The sequence below is a fragment of the Aethalodelphis obliquidens genome, unplaced genomic scaffold (genome assembly GCF_003676395.1).
Source record: "Aethalodelphis obliquidens isolate GAN/ISIS:26980383/991018 unplaced genomic scaffold, ASM367639v1 scaffold69, whole genome shotgun sequence".
Classification (NCBI taxonomy): domain Eukaryota; kingdom Metazoa; phylum Chordata; class Mammalia; order Artiodactyla; family Delphinidae; genus Aethalodelphis; species Aethalodelphis obliquidens.
In genome coordinates, this window is record NW_020838013.1 from 7835520 (window position 1) to 7861826 (window position 26307).

A 26307-nucleotide genomic window follows, 5' to 3' on the forward strand; every position below is an offset into this window, starting at 1 on the left:
TTTTTTTGCTGTATGCGGGCCTCTCACTGTTGTGGCCTCTCCCGTTGCGGAGCACAGGCTCCGGACGCGCAGGCTCAGCGGCCATGGCTCACGGGCCCAGCCGCTCCGCGGCATGTGGGATCTTCCCGGGCCGGGGCACGAACCTGTGTCCCCTGCATCAGCAGGCGGACTCTCAACCACTGTGCCACCAGGGAAGCCCTGTTTCTTGTTTCTTGAGGTAGGATTTTATTGCTATAAACTTCCCTCTTAGAACTGCTTTTGCTGCATCCCATAGGTTTTGGGTCGTCGTGTTTTCATTGTCATTTGTTGCTAGTTATTGTTTTATTCCCTCTTTGATTTCTTCAGTGATCTCTTGGTTATTTAGTAGTGTATTGTTTAGCCTCCATGTGTTTGTATTTTTTACAGATGTTTTCCTGTAATTGATATCTAGTCTCATAGCATCGTGGTTGGAAAAGATACGTGATATAATTTCAGTTTTCTTAAATTTACCAAGGCTTGATTTGTGACCCAAGATATGATCTATCCTGGAGAATGTTCCATGAGCACTTGAGATGAAAGTGTATTCTGTTGTTTTTGGATGGAATGTCCTATAAATATCAAGTCCATCTTGTTTAATGTATCATTTAAAGCTTGTGTTTCCTTATTTATTTTCATTTTGGATGATCTTCTGTCCATTGGTGAAAATGAGGTGTTAAAGTCCCCTGCTATGATTGTGTTACTGTCGATTTCCCCTTTATGGCTGTTAGCATTTGCCTTATGTATTGAGGTGCTCCTGTGTTGGGTGCATAAGTATTTACAGTTGTTATATCTTCTTGGATTGATCCCTTGATCATTATGTAGTGTTCTTCTTTGTCTCTTGTAATAGTCTTTATTTTAAAGTCTATTTTGTCTGATATGAGAATTGCTACTCCTGCTTTCTTTTGATTTCCATTTGCATGGAATATCTTTTTCCATCCCCTCAGTTTCAGTCTGTATGTGTCCCTAGGTCTGAAGTGGGTCTCTTGTAGACAGCATGTATACAGGTCTTGTTTTCATATCCATTCAACCAGTCTGTGTCTTTTGGTTGGAGCATTTAATCCATTTACATTTAAGGTAGATATCAATATGTATGTTCCTATTACCATTTTCTTAATTGTTTTGGGTTTGTTATTGTAGGTCTTTTCCTTCTCTTGTGTTCATGCCTAGAGAAGTTCTTTTAGCGTTTGTTGTAAAGCTGGTTTGGTGGTGCTGAATTCTCTTAGCTTTTGCTTGTCTGCAAAGATTTTAATTTCTCTGTCAAATCTGAATGAGATCCTTGCCGGGAAGAGTAATCTTGGTGGCAGGTTTTCCTCTTTCATCACTTTAAATATGTCCTGCCAGTCCCTTCTGGCTTGCAGAGTTTCTGCTGAAAGATCAGCTGTTAACCTTATGGGGATTCCCTTGTATGTTATTTGTTGTTCTTCCCTTGCTGCTTTTAATATTTTTTCTTTGTATTTAATTTCTGATAGTTTGATTAATATGTGTCTTGGTGTGTTTCTCCTTGGGTTTATCCTGTATGGGACTCTGCACTTCCTGGACTTGATTGACTATTTCCTTCCCCATTTTAGGGAAGTTTTCAACTATAATGTCTCCAAATATTTTCTCAGTCTCGTTCTTTTTCTCTTCTTCTTCTGGGACCCCTATAATTGGAATGTTGATGCGTTTAATGTTGTCCCAGAGGTCTCTGAGACTGTCCTCAATTCTTTTCATTCTTTTTTCTTTGTTCTGCTCTGCAGTAGTTATTTCCACTATTTTATCTTCCAGGTCACTTATCCGTTCTTCTGCCTCAGTTATTCTGCTATTGATTCCTTCTAGAGAATTTTTAATTTCATTTATTGTGTTGTTCATCAGTGTTTGTTTGCTCTTTAGTTCTTCTAGTTCCTTGTTAAACATTTTTTGTATTTTCCCCATTCTATTTCCAAGATTTTGGATCATTTTTACTATCATTACTCTGAATTTTTTTTCAGGTAGACTGGCTATTTCCTCGTCATTTGTTTGGTCTGGTGGGTTTTTACCTTCTTCATCTGCTGTGTATTCCTCTGTCTTCTCATTTTGCTTAACTTACTCTGTTTGGGGTCTTCTTTTCGCAGGCTGCAGGTTCGTAGTTCATGTTGTTTTTGGTGTCTGCCCCCAGTGGCTAAGGTTCGTTCAGTGGGTTGTGTAGGCTTCGCGGTGGAGGGGACTGGTGCCTGTCTTCTGGTGGATGAGCCTGGATCTTGTCTTTCTGGTGGGCAGGTCCACGTCTGGTGGTGTGTTTTGCGGTGTGAACTTAGTATGATTTTGGGCAGCCTCTCTGCTGATGGGTGGGGTTGTGTTCCTGTCTGGCTAGTTGTTTGGCATGGGGTGTCCAGCACTGGAGCTTGCTGGTCGTTGAGTGGAGGTGGGCCTTAGCGTTGAGTTGGAGATCTCTGGGAGAGCTTTCGCCGTTTGATGTTACGTGAGCCTGTGAGGTCTCTGGTGGACCAGTGTCCTGAACCCTCCTACCTCAGAGGCACAGGTCTGACACCCAGCTGGAGCACCAAGACCCTGACAGCCACACGGCTCAGAAGAAAAGGGAGAAAAAAAGAAAGAAAAAGAAAGAGAGAGATACAGAGAGAGAGAGAGAGAGAGATTTATTAAAATTAAAAATAAATTATTAAAAATAAAAAAATGTTTAAAGTAATTTAAAAAGAAGAAGAAAACAAGAAAGAAAAGAGCAACCAAACCAAAAAACAAATCCATCAATGATAGCATGCGTTAAAATCTATACTTTAAAAAAAAAAGGACAGACAGAACCCTAGGACAAATGGTAAAAGCAAAGCTATACAGACAAAATCACACAAAGAAGCACATACACATACACACTAACAAGAGGAGAAAAAGGAAAAAATATATATATATATATCTACATATATTAAAAAAGAAGGAAGACAGCAACCAAATGAATAAACAAATCTACCAATGATAATAAGCTCTAAATACTAAACTAAGATAAACATAAAACCAGAAACAAATTAGATGCAGAAAGCAAACCCCAAGTGTACAGTTGCTCCCAAAGTCCACCCCCTCAATTTTGGGATGATTTGTTGTCTGTTCAGGTATTCCACAGATGCAGGTACATCAAGTTGATTGTGGAGCTTTAATCCGCTGCTCCTGAGGCTGCTGGGAGAGATTTCCCTTTCTCTTCTCTGTTCGCACAGCTCCCGGGGTTCAGCTTTGTATCGGCCCCGCCTCTGCATATAGGTCGCCTGAGGGCGTATCGCTCATACAGGACAGGGCTAAAGGAGCAGCTGATTAGGGGGCTCTGGCTCACTCAGGCTGGGGAGAGGGAGGGATACGGAATATGAGGTGACATTACAATAGCCTGAGGCACACCGTGTGTTCTTCCGGGGAAGTTGTCCCTGGATCACAGGACCCTGACAGTGGCGGGCTGCACAGGCTCCCGGGAGGGACGGTGTGGATAGTGACCTGTGCTTGCACACAGGCTTCTTGGTGGCAGCAGCAGCCTTTGCGTCCCATGCCCGTCTCTGGGGTTCGCGCAGATAGCTGCGGCTCGCAGCCGTCTCTGGAGCTCGCTTAGGCAGTGCTCTGAATCCCCTCTCCTCGCGCACCCCGAAACAATGGTTTCTTGCTTTTAGGCAGGTCCAGACTTTTTCTTGGACTCCCTCCCGGCTAGCTGTGGTGCACTAGCCCCCTGCAGGCTGTGTTCACGCAGCCAACCCCAGTCCTCTCCCTGCGCTCTGACCAGAGCCCCCACCCGTCCGGCGGTGAGCAGGCAAGCCTCTTGGGCTTGTGAGTGCTGGTTGGCACTGATCCTCTGTGCAGGGAATCTCCCCGCTTTGCCCTCCGCACCCCTGTGGCTGCGCTCTCCTCCATGGCTCTGAAGCTTCCCCCCTCCGCCACCCGCAGTGTCCGCCCGCGAAGGGGCTTCCTAGTGTGTGGAAACCTTTCCTCCTTCACGGCTCCCTCCCCGAGGTGCAGGTCCCGTCCCTATTCTTTTGTCTTTGTTTTTCCTTTTTTCTTTTGCCCTACCCAGGTACGTGGGGAGTTTCTTGCCTTTTGGGAAATCTGAGGTCTTCTGCCAGCGTTCAGTAGGTGTTCTGTAGGAGTTGTTCCATATGTAGATGTATTTTTGATGTCTTTGTGGAGAGGAAGGTGATCTCCGCGTCTTACTCCTCTGCCATCTTGAATGTTTCCCCGTATGTTATTCTTTAAGCCCCAAAACTTAGAATCTTAAGCTATAAAAGCATCCAGTTTTCAGTCTTTTTATACACATTATTTACAATTTCACTGTCTTTACTCTCAAGTTTCTGAGTAACTGAGTGTAACGGTAAGAAGATCTCGTTTTTACTTAGAGAAGGGAATTCATCACTGGTGACGCCGAGCCGACAGACGCAGAATCCGAATGGCACAGTGAGAACGAAGAGGAGGACAAATTGGCCGTAAGTTTTTTTTAATGAGCGCCACTTGTGTTCTGTTTCAATGCTGTTAGAAATAAGATGGTTTGGGGTGGTGATCTAGTGGTTAGGATTTTACACTTTCACTGCTGTGGCCTGGGTTAAATCCCTGGTCTGGGGAACTGATACCCCGTGCAGTGCGGCTGGTGGGGAAAAAAAAGAAATCTGGTGGTTTTCTTTTACAAAGAAAAGAACTCCTAACAGTAGGTGCGGCTTCAGCCTTAGGATGTTTAGATTTCTTTATGACAGTGAAACTGGACAGCTCGGTTCTGTTAGTTAATGTGGTGAGCCAGACACAGTCCCCTTTTTCAGCCGTCTGTGGCACCTCTACACAGTGGTACAGTGAGATAAGGGATCAGGGGAGTGGAGATTAAAACATCAGAAAAAGTCTTAGTCGAGAGAAAGCAAAAACCCTCAAGGAGAGCACAGCTGTGTCTGTAGAAGGGCAGATACTAGAGGGTGGGCGGTGGTGGGGAGAGCATACTGGAAACATCCGTGCCATCCTGCTCGGGGACCAGCAGTGACAGTGAAGTAGCCCCAGTGCATCTCGCCACCTTACATTGGTAAATGGTCCTTTTGGTGATGTGCCCTGTCCATCACCTGCTTGCAGCCTTTTTTTTGGTGATGGGTGTCATTCCAGTGCCACGGAAAGTCCCAAAACGACAAGGTGAACTTTGTTGACCTGATTTTACATTTGGGAGTGGCTTTTCTATCCTATAGTATAAACTTCTGGGGTTTTTTTGTTTTTGTTTTTTAAGTGTATGTTAGTTTTGGTAGCTATACATCTTTCTGATCTTTTAAAAACATGTAGAATCTGGCGTAGTTGAAGCCATGCCTGTGGATCAATATAGTTGTGAATCAGTTTTTCATTGTGTGAGGAAAATCTGCCCCTGTTAACTTAAAAAGCCCCTTGTGATCATGTCCTTCTAAGAATCACATGTCAGGCCTGTGATGTTAGAAAAGACTGCCCTCCTCGTGGCTACATCGCCTTTCTCGTCACCCCCCTGATGTTCGCATGGTGCCTCTGTCCCAACATCTCCGTATCATTGGACGTGCAGCTTGCGGGGCAGTTTCTTGTTGCTGGAGATCCTGGAGTATCCCTCTGGTGGTTATCCCAGGAGGGACAGCGAGCCAGCGCCCCCCAAGTCAGGGGGGCATTGTATCAGCTCTTCAGCTCTTTTCCCCTTGGTCTGGAGTTACATCTGGCTGGAATGCCTTAAATGCTTTGTTCCTCAGAGACGTTGGAAACTGTGATGGGCACAGTGGTCTTGGAGATGCAGTTTCAAAGAGCAAGGGTTTTTGATAGAAGTTTACATGGGATTCTGAAAATATGGTCTGTATTAAGCCATTCAGTTATTTGTAAAGTTGTTGCTTCATGATAAGTATCCAATTTTGCATCTTATTTTTCTAGGGAGACATAAAAAATAAAGCAGTCATAGCGGAAAAAGAAGCAGCAGCAGCAGAAGAGCCAAACCCAAAAGGAATTCCAGAGTTCTGGTTTACCATCTTCAGAAATGTAGATATGCTAAGTGAATTAGTTCAGGTAAGCACACAGGCACATTCCCACTTTAGAGAAGACATTATTTATTTGTGAACTTTCAACCGCATGTCTAGCAGTTGTTGACTATGGGTGGAAAGGTGCCTTCTGTGACCATAACTCAGGGGAGTCAGGGTCCCCGGGAGGCCTGGCTGCAGCTGGAGCCCCCGTGTGCCCTCGTGTAGCGGCCCTCACGGAAAGGCCTGCCACGCGGAACCTCAGCCGAGCTTAGGGTCGCTTTGTCTCCTGTAAAGTGTCTGTTGTCTCACCCCAGGAAGCTTGTTAACAGATTCCAGACCCTTCTCTACCTCACAGTGATGTGGACAAGCGAGAAGCGTGAGGGCGAGGGGTGAGAGTGGAGGAGTTGATACTGAGCGGTGAAGTGTGCGTGCGTGCGTGTGTGTGTACACATGTACCCATGAGCACGTTTACACACAGGCGCACGCTCGCTGGCACGCAGTCTTCTGTTTTGATTGATTTTTGAAATTTGAAATGGACCTATTGTGCCGCCTTGCTAGTTGTACAAGTATTTAACAAGTTGCTAATAATTTCTAATCATTTTCCTTGAAAAAGTCTTTTTTTTTTTAATGGGAATGGTCAAACTTTCTTTGTCTTGCCTTGTTGAGCTTTCTCTAATGAAATGGTGAACCAATTAAAAGGTAACAAATGTGACTTTCCCTGAGCTCAGTTATGGTAGAAGTTTCCAGAATTCAGAAATAGGTACTGCTCAGAAGTCCACAGAGGGGGCCATCTCTGCATTTGGACTTACTCCAGACGGGCCAGCGCAGCGCTCTCATATCAGAGCACGGCCACAGGTGGCGTGCAGCTAGCTCGCTCTGCCGCAGTTTGCAGAGGTTTCACAGCTGCAGTCAGAATGGTTCCAGAGAGCTGCTGCGTTGCTGTGTCTGCTGCCTGCCTTGCTCAGTGCTTATCTGTAAGCCAGAACTGAAGAAAAGGTGGAGGGGATGCGTTTCTTACTCCCCTTCCAGACGGGGGGAACATTTAAAATACATGACTTAACAATAGCCTGTGTTTTCTTGTCTCATGTGAAAAGGTGCGGTTTAAGAATACTAGACCGTTGGGAATTCCCGGCGGTCCAGTGGTTAGGACTTGGCCCTTTTACTGCCAGGGCCCGGGCTCAGTCCTTGGTTCAGGAACTAAGATCCCATAAGCCGAGTGGCATGGCCAAAAAAAAGAAAAGAAAGAAAGCATACTAGACCAAGAATACTAGAAGACTAGAACGCCATGAGCCAGAAATTTATTGGGAAAATTGAGTAATATATGCTAGAACCAGATTCACCCTGCCTATAGGTTAGTCACTTGGGCAACTTTTAAAACTAAATAGCAGCATCAGTGCCTCCCCACCCACAGGTCAGCGAGAGTTTGAGGTGTTTGTAGAAGCTCTCATGATTCCGATGTACCCCCAAGGGTTGAAAATCCCCATGCCGGCAGACCAGATGGAGAAGGGTGTGTGTGCCTGTCACCGGGACGTCTCGTGGAAGTGCAGGCTCTGAGTCAGGTCTGGGTGGGGCCTGAGGATCTTGGTTCCTGATGTGTCCCCCAGGTGATGCCCATGCTGCAGGTTGGGGGCACACTGTGAGTGGTGGCAGGGGTGTCACGAGGTAGGCTTTTTGGTGCTGGTTAGGCGACTTGATTGGGAGACCTAGCTCCTGGTGTTGCCTGGCCAACCAGTTAGTAACCCAGGGATGGCGCTGCTGCTTCATCTGTAGCATTTCTTTGGTTTCAAGTACGGTCAGCTGTACTTGAATGAGGTGTCTCTTCCGTTCTCCCAGCACCTCTGTCTTAGTATCAGTGCTTCAGTATTTATGCCACAGAGTGTCTCGCTGCTTTTTGTCTTACGGTTGTAAAAAGACGTGTCATTTTTTGAGTACTCATGTAGTATGCAGAGAGTGATGAAATCTGGTTTGGGCTCTTTATAACCTGAAGCAAGTAATGGTAGTAGGTTCCATTTTGGTCAGACATTAAATCCCAAAGGTGGGTTTGGCTGTAGGTCCTTGGGTTCTCTGTTGGTGGTGGCCAAGATAGGTCCAAAAGCAGAGTTTTGAAACTTAGGGAGAGCAGCTTTAAGTCAGTCCCTGAGTTGCTTCCACTGTTGGCCCTGAGTTTTGAGCCTGCTAACTTAGGGCTTTCCGTTGTGGTCTGGGCCACAGAAGGTCCTTGGCCCTCAAGGCATGAGGTTGTTGGAGGAGATCAAGAGCATCATGGCCGTCTCCTGGCTATGGGGCGGCACCCGTGGTGCTGCTAGCTTGACTGCAGTGGGCTTGAAGGTCCCAGTGCCGTGTACTTGGAAAACATACTGGTGGTGATTCTAGAACTAGGCGTACGTGCTCAGTCACTGATACACGTGATCTCGGAGCCAAGTGTTTTCTGGCTCTAGAATTTAGGATTTGACATCTCAGACTGATGTGGCCTTTGAAAACTGCTTTGGACTTAACTTTCTGTCTAGAGACTTGGAAGGTGCCTTTGTTACTGCTTTTTTTTGGGTTTGTTCTATGCAGGCGGACCTCGGAGACATTGTGGGTTTGGTTCCAGACCCCTGCAACAAAGTGAATGTAGCATTAAAGTGAGTCACATGAATTTTTTGGTTCCCCGGTGCGTCATAAAAGTTAGGTTTACACTATACTGTAATCTACTAAGTGTGCGATAGCATTATGTCTCAAAAATGTACGTACCTTAATTTAAAAATACTTCGTTGCTAAAAAATCCTAACCATTGTCTGACAACGCAGGGTTGTCACAAACCTTCAATTTGCAACAAGAACAACAACAAAAAACCCCCCCAAAACCCCACCAAAATATCTGTGAAGCACAGTAAAGTGAAGTGCATTAAACGAGGTCTGCTTGTGATGTAGAAAGAATTTAAAATTGGGAAGTTGGCAGTTAGCAGGCTCAGCGGAACCTCAGGAAATCCTTTCGGTCCAGTCCCCAGACTTCCAGGGTGAAGTGACTGTTTCACAAATAAAGCACCTCTCGTGAGTATGTGGTCACTGGGTTTCAGGTCCTGTGATTTTTTTTTTCCTGAGTTTTTCTCAGTTGGCCTTTCTCAAACGACAGGCCCTGGTGAACTTCTGTGTTTGCATAACGATGACTCGTAAAGGCATAGAGCCATCGTTAGAGGCTCTTCCGTAGTGCCTGCCATTAGGTCTCAGACTTGCTTTGTGAGTGTCCTTGACTGTGTGTGTTGCTGGATTTGGGCTATTTATCACCACGTGCCCTAAGCGGGGGGAACTGGCTGCCAAGGTCAGTAGCTTGTCCAGGTATTTCTTCTGATTCTGTCTCTTAGGAGATGCTGAGGACCAGCAGTCTTAATTGACGGCATTTCCGACCCTGTCTATACTGGCAGCTGGTGGGGCTGTGAAATCAGTCAGGGCTCTTGCCCCTGGCAATGAGCGCGATGCCCTTCTGGCTTGGCATTGGTGGTTACCAGTGGTCCGTGCCAGACAAAGGTGGCACCTCATTGCTGCCACCCTAAGACTGCTAGTGACTGAACAAATTTGGGTGGCTTCCTGCGAGTGACAAGGACAGAATTCCAACAGGGCTAATTATCCAGTGTCTAGGAGTAGGTGCAACAGTGACTCAGTGCGAACATGTGTGTTGTCTGTAAAAGCTCAGCAGAACTTTCTTTTCTTCTCTTCATGGTTAGGAATATGATGAGCCAATCCTGAAGCACCTGCAGGACATCAAAGTGAAATTTTCAGACCCTGGACAGCCTATGGTGAGTACTGATTGTTTGAACTCCTGGCTGGTGTCAGAAAGGGTCAGGCCACTAAGGGTAAAGGGCTTAGAGCCAGAAATCCACACCCGGCCATTCACTTGCTGGGTGACTGGAGTGCGACGTGTGTTCTCACATTGCATCCCTGGGCCTCACCCGGCAGTGTGCACAGCCGGACAGTAACTCAGTCCACCAGCTGTTCGGGGGCAGGCGCAGGAGTCAGGCACAGGAGGGGACTCCTCCGACGTGGCCTCCACTGTGCCATGCTGTGGCTTCTGGGCTAGTTTGTTTCCTCTGTCAGATGGGGCGATGTCCTCCTTCTCCTAAGCGTCTCCCAGGTTTGTGAGGGTGGAATGTATGTAAAACAGGCTGCAAAGGATGGTTGGTACGTATTCAAATATAAGCAGCACTTTAACAGAAATCCAATATACTAGTGAAGGAAATGTACTAGGTTTTACCTTCAAGAATCACTGCGGATAGATAAGACTGAAAAAATGTTTCCCTGCTCTTTGATTTGTCTGGAAACACATCTATCCAGAATACTTGCTCTCGTAGGCTGCCTACCAGTTAGTGAGGGGAGTTTGACCTAAGCCAGCCTGTCCTTTTCTGTGAAGCAGCCTTGAGACGGTGATGCCTGAGCTGGGGTCCTCGGGGAGCACTGTTCGTGACCTCCCAGTCTGCCTGTGGCTGGTGGGTTCCATTCCAGTGCCACAGCAATTCCAGCACCACACAACTGCCTGCCTGCCTGGTGGCTCTTGGTTTCAGGTTTTGAAGACACAGTGCCTGAGGGCCGTGGGGCTGAGGCCCGGTCTCTTCCCACTTCCCCACCACAGAGCAGTGTGAGCGGGATTCCCTCTACCCTGGCCTGCGGGTGATGCCTGCTGGGGGCAAGGGGTGGGGGCACACACACCTGTATCTGTCCCTTTCCTGGTCTGCTCCACTCTAGAGGTGACATTCACACATCCCTCCGCAGCAGGTGGGGTGTGGACACCAGCCAGAGTGATGCCTGCTCACAGGTTGGGGGTCACTCTGGTAGCTGAGGGAGCCCTTTCTTTCCTACGGCACCCAGGTTATTGCAGCGCCTTCCTCTTGTCAGTTTCTTCCCAGTAATCGCTCCTCACCTGTGCGAGGCTTGGCCACAGCATCCCCTAGGGGCCTCCTGTGGCAGAGTGCTGTAGTTTGCTGTGATGGGTGTGAATTCTCTTTTCGTGTGTGTGTGTGTGTGTGTGTGTGTGTGTGTGTGTGTTGCGCACGCGCACACGCACGCACCTGTTCGATGATTTCCTTGGTCCATTCCCTTTCTTCCTCAGCCCATCTGTCTTATATTTTCCTCGGTCTCTTCTGTGGCCCATAGACAGGCTGGAGCCCTAGCTGTGGTAGACTAAGTCATTGTGAAAGTCATACGTGCTTGCATAAGAAAAGTTAGAAAGTATAGAGAAGTGTACAGAACGCTGTGCACTCTTTTAGAGATAACTGTCAGCAGCTTAGTGAATTTACCCATAGTCTCTGCGCTTTTTAAAATTGTTATGAAACGGGGTCTTCCCTGCCTGCCAGTACAGGGGACACGGGTTCGAGCCCTGGTCCGGGAGGATCCCACATGCCATGGAGCAACTAAGCCCATGCACCACAACTATTGACCCTGTGCTCTAGAGCCTGCGAGCCACAACTACTGAGCCTGCTCTCTAGGGCCCGCGAGCCACAACTACTGAGCCCCTGTGCCACAACTACTGAGCCTGTGAGCCTAGAACCTATGCTCCTCAACGAGAAGCCACCGCAATGAGAAGCCCGCGCACCACAACCAAGAGCATCCCCCACTCGCCGCAACTAGAGAAAGCCCGCACAGCAACAGAGACCCAACGCAGCAATCAATCAGTCAATCAACAAATAAATAAAATGTCTAAAGAAAATAAAATGAAACCACTTTACTTCAGAGGGAAACACAGCCAGGGTGTTTGCCCCTCCCCAGGGTCACTCTCCAGGGTCACCATGTTTGTACCTCAGCAAAGTGGAATCCCAGTGTGTGGACAGTGTTGCACTGCTCTCTTCACCTCACGTAGGCCCTACGGGGTGGAAAATAGTTGCTGCATCTGTTGGCTATAAAAAGGTTCAACAGGGCTTCCGTGGTGGCGCAGTGGTTGAGAGTCCGCCTGCCGATGTGGGGGACGCAGGTTCGTGCCCCGGTCCGGGAAGATCCCACATGCCGCGGAGCGGCTGGGCCCGTGAGCCATGGCCGCTGAGCCTGCGCGTCCGGAGCCTGTGCTCCGCAACGGGAGAGGCCACAGCGGTGAGAGGCCCGCGTACCGCAAAAAAAAAAAAAAAAAAAAGGTCAAGGTTCAACATTCCCCAGAATATGCCACTGCCACCACCACCCCGTTATAAATTGTTGCGTTATGATCAGCTTACTTGTGCCCCAGGCTTTTGTTTAAATTTCTGATGATTTCCTCAGTTTAGGTTCCTTTTAGTGTATAATTACTGGGTCGAAGGAGACAAACCTTTATAAGTCCCAAAGGTGGTTCAATTTACACTCCTGATGATGCTAGTGGTATCTTTTTACACTTTTCTTTTTGTAATAATAACATTTCTTGGTTTCTTTCTATGTTGAAATAATTTCAAGCTTAGAGCAGCACTGCAGCAACAGTACAGAGAATCCCCGTATGTCGTTTGCCTGGACATGAGTTGTCTGCTTTGACCACATGGGCAGCATTGCCTGGGGACCGCCTCCTCGCTGCTCAGCACAAGTGTCGGCAAAGACAGTAGCAGCCGTGTTTACTTTGCTGGGCAGAAGAGATGGAATTTTACACTTAATTGCGAGTGTGGCTGGGCATTTGTCATATGTTCATGGCTGACTTGGCTGTGGCGGGGTGTGAATGAGGTCGCCTCGTCCTTGGGCCCTTTTCTGTTGGACTGTTAGACACTTTCTTTAAATCATCCCCAGTTGTGTTTGACTCATTCTTGACTAAACAGAGGCCTAGGGAAAGAAGGAAAAGTAGGAAAATATGAAGAAAGGAAGTAGCACCCTTGGTTTGGAGAAATGGCAGGAGAAGGAAATGGGGAGAGAGAGAGGAAGATAAATAATTCTGTCCATATCTATATGGACGTAATGAAGGACGGAATAAAACAGTGCCATTCGTTAGCCCAGCCCAGTCCCCAAGGTGGGTCATCCACATCTGTGGTCACCACCCTCAACAGTTCTCAAGTAATAGCAGTCTCCACTGACTGAAGTCCAAGATAAAGATCGGGTTTATGGGGCCTGGGGTCAGGTCCAGGAGAGCCGTGGGGAGGGATTCCGCCGATGTTCTGATTCCCCATAGCTGCCTTCCTGTCCTCACTGCACTTTGGTTTTGCCAGCCTAGTGACTTGTGGGTGTTGACCTCCCTTCCCCTCCAGCCCACACCACGCTGGCAGGGGTCAGTGGAGACCTGGCCAGATCCCTGCCATCCCTTCTGAACACTGACAGGACTGCTTCCAATCCTCTTGGCCACTTGTGTCTGTACTTCCCAGGCCCTTGTGGCCCTTCTCTTCCTCATCCCCCTCTTGGGGGAGTTCTTATTTCACTTCCCCTTGTGGAAGTGGCTTGTTTTTAGTCTTCTTAATTTTTTTCTCAACTGATGGTTGTACCATTACAATAAAAATAGAAATAGCTAACATTTAGCAAGTAATGCCTGTAAACCTGGCCCTGTTCTAAGTGCTTCCATAGATTAATCCTCAAGTGAACTCATGGAGAGAAAGGGTTGTTTATTCCATTTTGCAGGTAAGAAAACGAAAGCATAGGGACGTGGAATAGCTTCCCAGAATCACGCAGCACTGACAGGCAGAGGCTGGCCAGCCCCAGAGCCGGTCCTTTAGACTGTTGCTTACTTCCCCCAGGTTGTCTTGTCAGAAGGGCTGAGGTCAGTATCTTTGCACATGCTGCTGCATCCATCCAGGTGTCTTTCTGAAATAGGACACATTCCTCAAAACAGAATTATTGGCTCCCAGAATGTTTTTTATTTTGTTAATTTTTTGATATTGCCCAATTGCCCTTCACAAAGCCCTTTACAGTATATGAGTGCCCCTGGCTTCCCAAAACACTTGCCAGTACCATGTGTTCTTTGGACATTTTGCACAGAAAGGGGGCGTCTCATTTTATTTTTCATCTATTTTGTTACTGTGCACACGAATATCTTCTGATTTGTTACTACTGCTCTGTACACCCGTTTGTCCATTCCTCCCGTGCCTGTCTGTAGGTCTGAAGAGTGCTTTGTGAGTGAAGGGTGAACTTGTCCTTGGTGTGGTTTGAAGAGGTCCAGTCAGTGCCTCCCCTTCTCTCCCCACGTGGAGTCTTGGCCCTTTCGCTGCGCGGCAGAGAAGGAGCTGCTCTGCCCAAGAGAAAGGAGAGGGGGACAGGGTTCTGCTGCCGCCTTCTGCCTCCAGACCCCCGCCCTGCTGTGCTCTCGGGGAAGGGAGGGTGGGGCGGCAGGGAGAAGCCACACTCCTCAGGAGAGCTTGTCCTCCCTGGGAGGGGAGGTGGCGGGGCCCGAAGGGTGACGGGTATTTGCCCGCCTGCTGCCCTGCTTTAACTCTGTGCTGGTGCTTTTGCAGTCAGCAAGTTCTTATGTGGCAACACCTGTTGAGCTTTTCAGTCATGGTTTCTGCCTGTGGTGTCATGCTTAGGGAAGAGCTGGGTTCCAGGAAGTACTGTGTGATTCATAAAGTCGGTCGCTAATTAGTCATAGATTTTAAGTGGTGCTTAGCCCAGTTTCTGTCTTTTTTTCCAGTCTTTTGTATTAGAGTTCCACTTTGAATCCAACGACTACTTTACCAATTCAGTCCTGACAAAAACGTACAAGATGAAGTCAGAGCCAGATAAGGCCGATCCCTTTTCCTTTGAAGGTCCTGAAATAGTTGACTGTGACGGGTAAGGAAATGCCATTGCAACTTCTTTTTCTGAAACCAAAGCAGGAGGTGGTTTTACAACTTTACAAGTAAGATGGAAGTTAGGAATAAAGCAGAAAGCCTTTAATCTGTTTAAAAGCCCAAAAGACAAAGATGGAAATTAAAGAGTCTCTCTGGGAATATGATGACTGGCGCTGGGAAATGTATCATGTGGTTACGTGGGCCAGGGTTTGGGGTGGTGGCCCGATTTCCTCGTTTTAATGAGGGCATTGGGATCTCCAGTCACCGTAAGTGAAGCAGTGATCATTGAACTGATAAATTGCTCTCAGCGGGTATTTGTCGAGTGAGTGAATGAGTCAGCGCAGCGCAGCGCTGGCCGCGGTGAGGCAGCATGAGCGTGGTTGGCCTCAGGGCTGAGCGCCTTGGTGATTGCAGCCTGCGGACCACCAGGGAGGGTGGCCTGGAGTTCACTCCTCTTGGGTGGTTTGAGACGGTTTGGGAAATTGTTTTGTTCTTGATTGAAACAGTTATCCTTATTCACTGAACCAAGTACTTATCCTGATGAATCTCCCTGTGTGAGTAATACAGAACTCTCTTAAAATCCTGCTAGACTGAAATGGCCAGAGTAATGTAGATTGTTTCCCACGGCCAGGCCATCGGGTGAGAAGGCCTGCCTTTCCAGGCATGTCCTTGAGCAGACGCTGTTCAGACACTGCCAGGGCTTACCTGTTGGTCCAGGGTGATTCAGAGTGCTGTCCCCACCAAGGGCCGCGCAGCACACTTGGAACATTGTGTCTTGCTCCGGTCACCAGTGTTTGCGGTAGCCACCTGCTTGCTTTCTCCAACTTGTCCCACTCGCTTAGCTAGTTGTCTTGAGAATTCAGGCGCCTGAGTGGGTGGCTTCCTGTGCGCTGTGGGGTCTGCGACGGGGCAGCAGGTGACAAGCCCTTGAGCGGGCGTGGTCACGGGAAGAATGTTGGAGGACCCCTGCGAAACGTCTGGGGGTTAAAGCTGTGCAGCTCCGGGAGCTGCCGCGCTGACAGCCTGCCTGGCGGGGCCCTCCGCCTTCACTGGCCTTCGCGTGAGCTCACCGTGTGCCGAGTGCTCGCTCACAGGTTGTTAAGTTGTTTTGGGGTTAAGCACAGAGCTGTGATTTGCTTGCTGGACACACGTGTGACCAGTTTTTCTCATGGAGTGTGTACCCCCGTGATCACGGTCTTGTCCCTGTAGGTGTACCATTGACTGGAAGAAAGGAAAAAATGTAACAGTCAAAACCATCAAGAAAAAGCAGAAACATAAGGGCCGAGGCACCGTCAGAACAATCACCAAACAAGTCCCCAACGATTCCTTTTTCAACTTCTTCAGTCCGCTGAAAGGTGAGTGGGCTGGGTGGTGACTCCAGGTTACACACAGAATGACTGTTAACATCAGGAAGGCGGTTCTGGTCCTCTGGCGAGCGTTGGGGGGCGGAGCCGTGGCTGTGCGGGCGGGCCCACGGGTGCCTGTCCTGGCAGGAGGGTGAGCCTGGGCAGCTGGCGGAGCTGCATGCCCCCGCCCCCAGGGGGAGGGCTCCGCGTGGCTGCTCTGCTCCCACCCCTACAGCCTGCAGGGCGTCGGCCCACCCCTCCCTCTCCCCGCCCTCTCAGGTGGGTTTTTGGTTTTTTCTTCGAGCCTTGGTATAGAGCTCAGGGGTTTGGGAACTTACATATTGTGACAAACACAGACTTAGGACAGAATCATAGCTTGGACGCTTGTTCTCTGCTCCCTGCTCCCACCCTCCAGTAAAAGAGAGATGGCAGTAGTAATGGCTCAGCCGCTGGTTTTGAGGAAAATTACTTGGAAGTCTTTACATAATTTCCTAATCCTGAGAATTCGAAGACCAGACCCGCTGGCAGCATTAAAATATGGATATGAGGGGAAAACATTTTCTCTTTATTTTCCGTGAACAAAAAACAGTTGGAGGTAAATGTCGGCTCTGACCTAGGTCGTTGGTGGCCCTTTGGGTTGTTTGTCGGGGCCACGGCATGGCTTCCGTCTTCACTCTGACTCTTGCGCCGAGTTACCAAGCTGCCCGTCACCGTGCAGTCCATTGTCTTTCACTCCTGTGGCTATTTTCCGTGACTTGTCTTCGAACCTGGAAGATGCCGATGTATATCAGTTTTGGGGACAAGAACAGCCATAAATGTAGTTCTTAAATTTCCTTTTTCGGGAAGATCCCTTTCAGAGCCTCACATATGGGAGGCTTCCTGTGTGAATTCACCGTGAAGCAAAGGGGCTTTGATTCCTAAATTCAGTGGCTTTTTTGGATGTTTTAAATAATAACAATTAAAATGGAATCAAGTGGATTCAGGAATTTGGGGGTGATTTGGGGGCTCTAAAACTGTGTTGTGGTTGCACAAGTCTAAACACGTAGGAGAAGCCATTGGGTTGTGCACTTAGAGTGGGTGGATCCTATGGTATATCACTGTCTTTAAGGTAACTGAATAAACATAATATCAAGTGATATGCTCTGTGAAAAGGAATAGAGGATGACAGTGGGGGAGGGGTGGTGGAGTGGTCAAGGAAAAAAACCCAAACTGCTGAAACGCTTTTTGAAATGAAGGAAATAAAAGATGGCTAGTCCAGCAACCTGTTTGGCTTTAATCCTACAAACTGGCCCAGAAGTCAGGTGAGGAAGTCCTTGCTGTGATTGTTGCCGCCCCTGAGTCCAGAGGCCCCGAGGCTGCATCTTAAACAGCAGGTGGGGCTCTTACACGCCGAGGCTCGGGCCCCCCACCGCCCACGGGGAGGGGTGCTCACACCAGCACCCGCTCCGCCGTGGCTGAGATGGCGCGTGCCCCTGTCTGTGCTGGCCACGGAGACAGACCTTGCAGCAGAGGGGCGACAGGGAAGACACAAAGGCAGGGTGAGCCCGGCAAAGGGGACGCGACGCCTGGCGAAGCGCCACTGGGCTTCACTGAGCGTGGTTTTAAGGCTGTGTTTTCCTGGTTCCGTGTTGGGCTGTAGTTCGGCACCGAGGTCTGTAGGGCCGTGGGTGCTGGAACCGAATCTCAGCTCACCTTTTGTGTGGAGCGCGGGCCTCTGCCGTGGGTGTCGGTGAGTGACGTCGCCCTGCGTGCTGCAGTGTTTGCGGGAGGAGCGGCTCCGCACTACCTTCTCCTTCCCCTTCGCAAGCAAGCAGGGATGCAGCTTCCGCCTAGCTGAGATGCAGCGCCTCAGTCGCACTGAGGACTTACAGCCTTAAAGTGCTTCCTGTTCCTCTACCGAAGCGTCGCTTGTAGTTTTGTAGGACACGGGTTAAAACTCCGCTTAAAACAAAAATGCCCTGAACGGCCACAGTCTGGGCAACCGGTTCACCTTTCCATCTGCTGATGCTTTAAACGTCCGTAAATTCTCTTCTGAAAGTGGCCTTCTCCAGCTGGGCCTGTGAGCATTACTGGGTACCGGCCTTTGGCCCTTGATTGGGGGTGGGGGGAGGGAAGGGGGCCTGGCGGTGCTGGGGCCACAGCTTCAGCCTGCAGCAGGCGGGGGAGTGGGGAGCCGGCCAAGGGGAGGCACAACGCTTAGGCAATTTCTAGTGAGCTGTTCCATTTTATTTGTCAGCTGAGCTTCCTGTGTGGGCTTTAGAAGGCTTTGGTTGTCGATGTAATGCAGATGTGTTCTGTCTTTTTTTCTAGCATCAGGGGATGGAGAATCACTGGTAAGTTGTGTGTCATTATCAAAAAAGTATGTTGTTTTGCTGTTAAGGTCCTTATTTCCTGAGTAGTTTGCTACTTTCTTTTTAATCTGTTCTTACTGCCTAAAAACCAAGGGTGAATTTGTATTCGCTGCACCGTGGGGGTGGGATGGCAGCGCGCGTGCCGCGGGTGGACCTGAGGGCAGGCGTCTCCTTGAGCCTCACCCCCGCGCACGTGGCTCTGGGCCCTACGCTTTCCTGCCATTTGGCTGCAAGGGTTCCTTCAATGCAGCCTCACCTCAGAGATGCCTGTCACCCAGCAGTGCCCGCACTGGGTGTGTTATAAGCCGAGTCACTGGCAGTGGGGGGTCAGGCGTGGGCAAGGGAGTGTGACGTTTACCCCACTGCAGCAAGGTAGCACTGCGCTGTTCCCCTCAGGATGAAGACTCCGAATTCACGTTAGCCTCCGACTTTGAGATTGGACACTTCTTCCGTGAGCGGATCGTGCCGCGCGCCGTGCTCTACTTCACGGGCGAGGCCATCGAGGACGACGACAACGTAGGTGGCCTGTGGGAGCCGCTGGGGTCAGAGCGGGTGCTGGCTTGGGAAGCCCAGCCGAGATTTTCATGACATCCTCCACCAGGTCCACGGGGCACTGCCCTCTGGAGTTTGGAGGAAATAGACTGGGCAGGGAGATGGCAGAGGCGGGAGAAGCAGGTCTCTCTGAGGCATCTGAGCACCACACGCCCGCGTGGGCCCGGCCAGTGACTTGTTTCCGAATGTCCTCTAAGGACCCAGGGGTTCGCTGCTGCACACGAGGTCTGTGGCTTTGGGTGACTTCTGAACACGAGGAAACTCCTGTTCACCAAGCGACGGCCAGCAGAGCCGAGTCGTGCTGGCATGTGGCATACCGACCCCAAAGAAATAGAACCCCACACTCCACAGAAAAACAGCCCGGCTGCGCAGGCCACCTTCCCCTCTGCTTGAAGGAACTCGCCCTCCCACAGTCAGAACTTGGGAGCAGGACCCCTGAGCACAGCCTGGCCAGCTGCCCCGGGCTGTCACCTGAAATGGTTCTCCATCGTGACCAAGGCCCGGTTGCCGCAAGCCCTCTTGTTGTGTGGAGATAAAGGTCTGTCCTGTGGCGTGTTGCTGGAAGTGTGCTTAGGTGCTGTTTGCTCCCTTGTGTTGAGTGCTCTGAGGTTCCTTTCTGGCGAGGTCTGTTGTGGCTGCTGGACAGGTCCGAGCTGCTTCGTGCCCTCCTTTGTGCTGAAGGCGCCCACGCAGCGGGAGTGGGCCAGCCCAGGGCGTACTGGCTACATCGCCTGACACTGGTGAGCTTCTCAGGTGCGGCCTGTCCATCCCCGGGCTGGGAGGTACTTGTGGGAATCCGGGAACACGGACACACACAGCACAGTGCAGTTTGGGGTCATCTTAGCGCTCAGGTAGTTGCTCAGACTTAAGTTTTAGGAAATGCTGGTTATGCAGCAAATTCCGGACCAGCGCTGTCCAGCGCACCTTCTGTGATGAGGGAGCTGTGCTCTGCCGCATCTGCTGCAGCAGGACTGGCACCACGTGACGCTGGGAGATGGAAGGTGCGGCCCTTGGCGGCTGAGGAACCAGGGTTTGCAGTTATCTAATGTGACCAAAAAAGATCGAGTGGCTACACACAATGGGAAACTCAGCTCTAGACCAGTGGTCTCAAGCTTTTTTGATCATACACCCATCAGTTTAAAAACTTAATTAGCAGCTCATATATATTTATTTATAGTATAGGCAGCATAGCAACTCCTGGTGAGCAATACAGTGTGTTTGCCTGTAACATCCGTGTCCATGCTCATTCATAATGCCTTTGGTGCAGGTACCGCAGGTGCAGGCACCGCAGGTGCGCAGTGTGGTCCAGGGGCTCACGTCAGCCTGCGTCTGCTGCAGCTTCAGCTCTGCCGGTTCCCACGCTTGGACCGGGGCTGGTGGTCGTCACTCCAGCTGCTCCTCAGGCTCCTGGCAGAGGAGGCTCGGTGGTACTGGGACAGAGATGAGTGCACTGACATCAGACACGCTAGGGACGATGTGGACACTGGGCATCGTTATGGGGTGAAGTGGGCGGAGGAGGAGTCCTGGTTTCGTCTTCCAAACTCAACGTGGGTCACCTCACTCGTCCCACGGGCTGCACACCCCACTGTGGAGCCTCTGCTCTGCCCGAGTGTGAGATGCCCGCGCAGAGCTCGCTCAGAAGACGGGGCCAGGGTGAAATGATGGCCTTAGAACCTCAGAAAATGGGCACTTGAGCCTGTGTGAGGCTGGTTCCAGTGCGACCTGAAATGCTGCAGTGAGAGTCTTGTCGACTGCAAGACGCTGAAAGGTCTTCTTTGTCAGAGGCCTGGAGGAAAAGGTGCCAAGACACGGTCAGATCCCAGGCCGAGCGCACCAGGCCCTGCCCGCACTGTGCTCTTCTGAGTTCCCTTTGAGTCGTTGCTGACGAGTGGGGGGCGGGGGGCTCCAAGAAGAAAGGGTTATAAGAGAAAGCTTGCTGAATCCTCACGTGTCTGTGTCAATGCAGCCACCAGGGCCGAGGGGTATTCCGTTCTGTTTGGCCTTTGACAGCAGCCTGATATTCGGGACTCGGCTGAGAGCCTGGCCAGCAGTGTCTTTGGACACACAAGACATTGAACTGAGACGTTCATTCAGCTACAGTGTTGGAGTTTCTCCCATGCACACTTTTTCTGACTTATTTTAAAGATTAAACACCAAGATTTTATTACATTTCTAAATACAGATTAAAGATTTCCCCTTGTCCGAGTTATAAAATGACATTGAAAGTCCAGTATGTGATAAAATTACGCTACTGGTTTGCTTAGATCAGCCAGTTTCCCAGTTGGACCCAGCGCACACCCAAGCCAACGGTTTCCTTTCTTCACCCCGTCTCCATCCGTAGTCTTCGTTTTGAGTGGTTTTCGGATACCTGGTATCCTATTAACATGGCAGGGCTTGTGAGCAAGCGGCCCCGCAGTTCTGGCCCTGGCTTGGAGCAGAGGTGCCGGTGGCAGACTGGCCTCTGCTGAGAGGCCAGGCCACTTCCCGCTCTCCTTAGGCCCTATACCCCTGTGGGCGCTTGACGGGCTGTGTCTGGGTCAGGTTGCCTGGGTCACGCTTTATAAAACCTAAAAACGGGCTTCCCTGGTGGCGCAGTGGTTGAGAGTCCGCCTGCCGATGCAGGGGACACAGGTTCGTGCCCCGGTCCGGGAAGATCCCACATGCTGCGGAGCGGCTGGGCCCGTGAGCCATGGCCGCTGAGCCTGTGGGTCCAGAGCCTGTGCTCCGCAACGGGAGAGGCCACAACAGTGAGAGGCCCGCGTACCGCAAAAAAAAACCCAAAACCTAAAAACCTGTTTCCTTTCTTTTCAGTTTGAAGAAGGTGAGGAAGGAGAGGAGGAGGTAAGACATGGTTTTCGTGAGACATCATTCCCCGAGGTTGCTTTAGGCCTTCTCTGTTTGAGTGGATGAAGGTTATGAAGTCAGGGGACCACTTTAGACTCGTCTCGTGGGAAGCTGCCTTTGAAGCTTTCAGCCCTATTGAGTACTACGGAAAGACACGGCAGATGGGTAGCAGTGTCCAGTTTGACCCTGCAGTTGGCTTATGAAAATGCATCTTAGAAAATAACCATTTAGCAAACCAAATCCACTTTTTCAGCAGTATGTTTATTTCAGGGTTATTTGCTAGAACAAGAAGTGTCCAAAGGAGGGGATTTAAAGAAGTATGGCTAGCAATGATTGTAATTGCTTTCCTTCAAAATCAGAGTATTGCTTTATTTGTGGCTGGTGGATCCACAAGAACTTAAGTCCTGTCTGTTCAACTAGCTCTCACTCCTTTCAATGCAGGAATTAGAAGGTGATGAGGAGGGAGAAGATGAGGACGATGCCGAAATTAACCCCAAGGTTAGTTATTTGGGGCTTCCCACGCCTGTGTATGCTACACTGTGGACCTTTTAAAACACGTTGCCCACTTTGAGGTAGTGGTGTTACAAATATGTACCTGTCATTCTCTAATTAGAAAAGTTAAAATGCACCAGGAAAATACTTGAATGAGGAGCTATTTAGACACCTGGTGTATAATTTGAGTGTTAAGTATGAGTACTAAACTGCTTTCCCAAGCTATATCTCATTTGTATAAACTTGTTCAGTAGAGCAGCTTTACATTCCATAACTTTAATTCTTTTAAGATAATGATTTAACTGACAACATGAATAAACTTTTTTGTTTTGTGTGTTTGTTTTTGGAAAAGGTACAGAGACGGGACTTGGTGGGGGGCTTGTTTTGTTTTGTTAATGATAGGATAATGGAGTTGTAGGCATAATTTTACAACTGTACATGGGCTGAGAATACTCAAAAGACATGTCTCAATAGCTCAGATATTTGAAATAAATTAGGAAGCTTTGCAAAAAACAAAACAACCAATTAGGATGAGTGGGCAGTCCCATTAATTTTACGCCTGTCTTGAGTTTTTACTTACGGACTCAGATGAGCGTACATCAGGGACTTTGCCACTTGACACATATTTTAAATACAGAACTGTTCTAACGCTGTCCTGAAGCTGTAATTGCTCACGTGAAATTTATAGTTCATCTGACTCTTAGGACCAAATGTATCACAGGCTGTCAGAATACTAACATTACTTGGCATTGTAGAATCTTTCTCTCTATTTAAGTAGACGTTGTTTGTTTGTTTGTTTACCCCCGTTGTGCCTGAAGTGGACTGTGCACTAAGCTGTCATTGTGTAGCTGGGTCTGATCACTTTATAGCACCAGATGTTCCTATGAATGCATGCTTACAGCAGTAGTTCCTTCTGGGGAAGAATTCATGGTGGGTTTAAATCCTCACTGTGCCTTATAGATACTGCTCTGGGAGTGGGCTCGGGCATGTTCATGTTTTCAAAGCCAGCCTGTCTGTTGGGGCGTCGCCGTATGGACGGCGCACCTGTGCTCAGTTCCTGAGCTGCGAGCCTAGGACCCTGCCTTGAGTGGATCGCCCTTCACTGTCGGGTAATAATAGAGCCGCGCCGTGCCCGGTCCCAGGTGTCTGTATCTGGCTGTTCTTCTGCGCTTGGGGGGCGCTGATGCACACGTTCACGGTGGGGTTTCTAGAGCAGAGATGGCTGGTTACCGTGTCCACTGCTGGACTCAAGTGCCCTGTCTCTGGCTGCTCTGTTCCTCATTTCTTGTTGTTTCCTCCTGTTGTCCGTCCTCTCTCTCCCCTTGCCAAACCTTCTGTCTCCTCTCACGTCTGGGTTTTCTAGAAGAGAATTCTCACCAAGTGATTACAGATAGCTTAACAGAAAGTAGAGACATGTCAGTAGTAAGCCTTCGTGAAGCCTTCGGTCTGTTGTGTTGGTTGGGAGTGGGCGAGGTGCCTGAGGAGGGCCCCTCAGTCAGCCATGTGCAGTCGAAATGCCCTAGTCCCGTCCCCTGGGGTCGTGACGTGACACTTCTGTTCCTCCATGTGCACCTCCTCAGAGGGCGCAGTCACATCACAGTCTGTACAAGCACAGGAAGATCAGGAAGAAGTGTTGCGGTATTAAAGGTACAGATCTGGGTGTTGAGGTTTCCCATCTCAAGGTCGATATTTTTGCAGCCCTTTGTATCATGAGAAATGGTGGCTCTTTCCTCCTGTATAATTTTGTGCATTTCATTTTCTTTCATGCTGACAGTTCCTTTTAATTTTTTTCCCCATTTAGGTGTAATTTTTGTCTGTTAATCATTCATACGTTTCTAGGTAAGGTGGAATTCCATTCATTCCTAACTTCCAAACTTCTGGTCTGTGCTTTGTAGCAATGCCATGTTGTCGTGACTCGGTGGAGCGTCTGGGCGCACTCAGCACGTGCTGGCCTGGACAAGGGCTTTCTGAAGAGCAGTGTTTTTGTGCAGGTGTCTGTCGTGTGTGCTTTTAAAACCGACAGAAACCACGTCTGGCTCCTACTTGCTGAGCCCAGTGTTTGTCGCTGACCAAGTAACAGAGATGTAACTGGTGTGAAAGCTTTGTTGGTGATGGGGCTGCCGCCCCCCTCCCCACACCCCCCACACCCGGGAAGAGGACAGAACAAGAGGGCCCTGGGACCAGGATGCACAGGTCCCCCAGCCATGCTGGCCTCAGCAGGACGAGGTCTGCTGCCAGCTGTGATTCTTCTCGACGTGTGTCTATTGCTTGTTTATACTTTTTAAATTCAGGTGCTACGCAGACCAATAGATAATAAAGGGGTAACTTTAATGCGCCAGGATCTTCTCTCTCAGAAGCTGCCGGCACCAGTTTTCACATCAGCGCTAGTAAGTGCTGTCAAGGTTGCTGAGGAGTGTACTGCTCGAGTAAGAAAAGGACCTGTTGTAGGTCCAAGTGAGCGTTGCAAGTCCCAGGAGCCGCCCTGTCCCCCTCTGGGGGTCATGGGTCCTCGTAGCTCTGCCCCAGTCATGAAGTCCCTCTCGTACGACACCGTCGGCTTTTGTGGGGCACCAGAGGAGGGTGCAAACAGGAGAGCCTGTGAGAAGCCAGGGCGGCAGTGTTAGCATCTAGGAGAGAGCAGGGGCTGCCCGCGTTGAGCTAAGCAGGCCAGCGGGTGGCAGCGGCTCCTGGGAGAGCAGAGCTGTGTCTCTGCACCGGAGAGCCGTGGTCTGGGGGTCTGTGAGCCCCATGCCTTCGAGGGTCCATCTGCATCGCCTTCCTGTCTTACTCGGGCGGCTGGCTTTCTTAGAAGACTAACGGGCAGGTGGGCAGACTTGGGCTAAAGGAAGCATTTTAATTAGATGAAGTGAATGTACACCTGGGATCTTTTCTGTTTTAAAGGGTCAGATCTGATCATTTAGAATTGTGTCTGCGTACTGTCTGATTCCTGCTGCCCTGTGTGTCTGAAGAACGTGTCAGCCAGGCTGGTTTGGCCCGAAGCCCCACTGCTCCCCACCCTGCCCGTGACTGCGAAGCATCCATAAATGGTCCAGCCTGTACCTCTGGGCGAGGAGGACTCTTCTGTGGCAGAACCACAGCCGTGCCGTCTCGCCTGTGTCGTCAGGCGCCCCGTAGAGGGGGTCGTGTCATGGGCTGTTGGGCAGGCGCTCGGGCCTCAGGCCCCCAGCCCTGAGGCCATGGTGGTGGCGTGTGCTTGCTACCAGCAGTGCAAGCCCTTCTTTTCAGTGCCCGCCCCCACCAGGCAGGGTGTTGACTGTTAGTTTGTGCCTTTGAAGCACCGACTCCCGTCCCTTGACGAGCGGCAGCATGAGAGACTGGGCTTCCAACAGCTTCGTGCCGTGGGGCAGAGGGCGCTCGGGTTAGTGCAGTGTTGCTCTGCCCTCTGTCACGGGCCGAAACTGTGGTGTCCCGGTGATGAAGCTCACATGCGTGGCTCCAGGCTTCTGCGCTGGTGCCAGGCTGGGCTGCACGTGGCCCTCGGGAGGTGGGATGCTGGTGACAGCCCAGCCCTCTGCTGCCTGGCAAGCCCCACCTTCTGCCTCCTGTCTAAACACAGCATCCCCACCCGGCTCCCACCCTCACAACAGCCCGTCCTGGTCTTGGTTTTGGCGAGGACCCTTCCCTTTAGCAGTCTTCAGCACCCAAGGAAGGAGTTCGTTGTCAACAGATGATTGATGCCTTCTCCTGGTTAAAGATAGATGTGATGTCATGAGACAGCACAGTGTAAGCCGTGTGCCGCTCTGCATTCATGGCGTCCTGTGCGTCCCGCGTATGTGTTTACCCAGAGGGTGTAGAGCAGCAAGCCCGCCGCCCTGTGCCGCCCGCCCCGCCATACCACAGCCACGGCACCGTCCCACTCCCTCAGCTTCAGCTTCTCCCACCTCCTTCCTTTCTGCAGATCCAGTTATGGAAACCCACACACTTCTCCCCTGTCCACAAAAGGCTGCACGCCACTGCCCCAGCCCCTGCCAGTGCTGTCCCAGTCCTGGGGCACCTCTGCACCTCCCCAGCGAGCCTGGGGCCGGCGTCTGATCCCCCTGGCCACAGTCTGGGCCACCTCCAGGTCTCCCCTTGAGATGACA

General features: G+C 50.1%; 1 protein-coding gene and 1 non-coding gene across 7 annotated transcripts in view; both read left to right on the forward strand.

The window, feature by feature from the left end:
• The window catches only part of NAP1L4 (nucleosome assembly protein 1 like 4), a 63631-nt gene that overhangs the window by 35080 nt on the left and 2244 nt on the right, over positions 1 to 26307 (forward strand). For 4 of the 6 annotated variants that reach the window (XM_027090356.1, XM_027090357.1, XM_027090353.1 and 1 more), the window contains 9 exons: positions 4353 to 4439; positions 5866 to 5997; positions 9655 to 9726; positions 14481 to 14620; positions 15829 to 15974; positions 18276 to 18298; positions 18713 to 18832; positions 21680 to 21709; positions 22154 to 22210. In XM_027090356.1, the coding sequence (XP_026946157.1) occupies positions 4353 to 4439; positions 5866 to 5997; positions 9655 to 9726; positions 14481 to 14620; positions 15829 to 15974; positions 18276 to 18298; positions 18713 to 18832; positions 21680 to 21709; positions 22154 to 22210 (807 nt within the window). Of the gene's footprint in view, positions 1 to 4352; positions 4440 to 5865; positions 5998 to 9654; positions 9727 to 14480; positions 14621 to 15828; positions 15975 to 18275; positions 18299 to 18712; positions 18833 to 21679; positions 21710 to 22153; positions 22211 to 24005; positions 24044 to 26307 lie in introns of all 6 variants that reach the window. The other 2 variants (XM_027090358.1, XM_027090354.1) reach the window with 2 other exon arrangements.
• LOC113611633 (small nucleolar RNA SNORA54) lies at positions 10377 to 10503 on the forward strand. Its single transcript, XR_003429534.1, has one exon. It is a non-coding gene; the product is annotated as a small nucleolar RNA SNORA54 (small nucleolar RNA).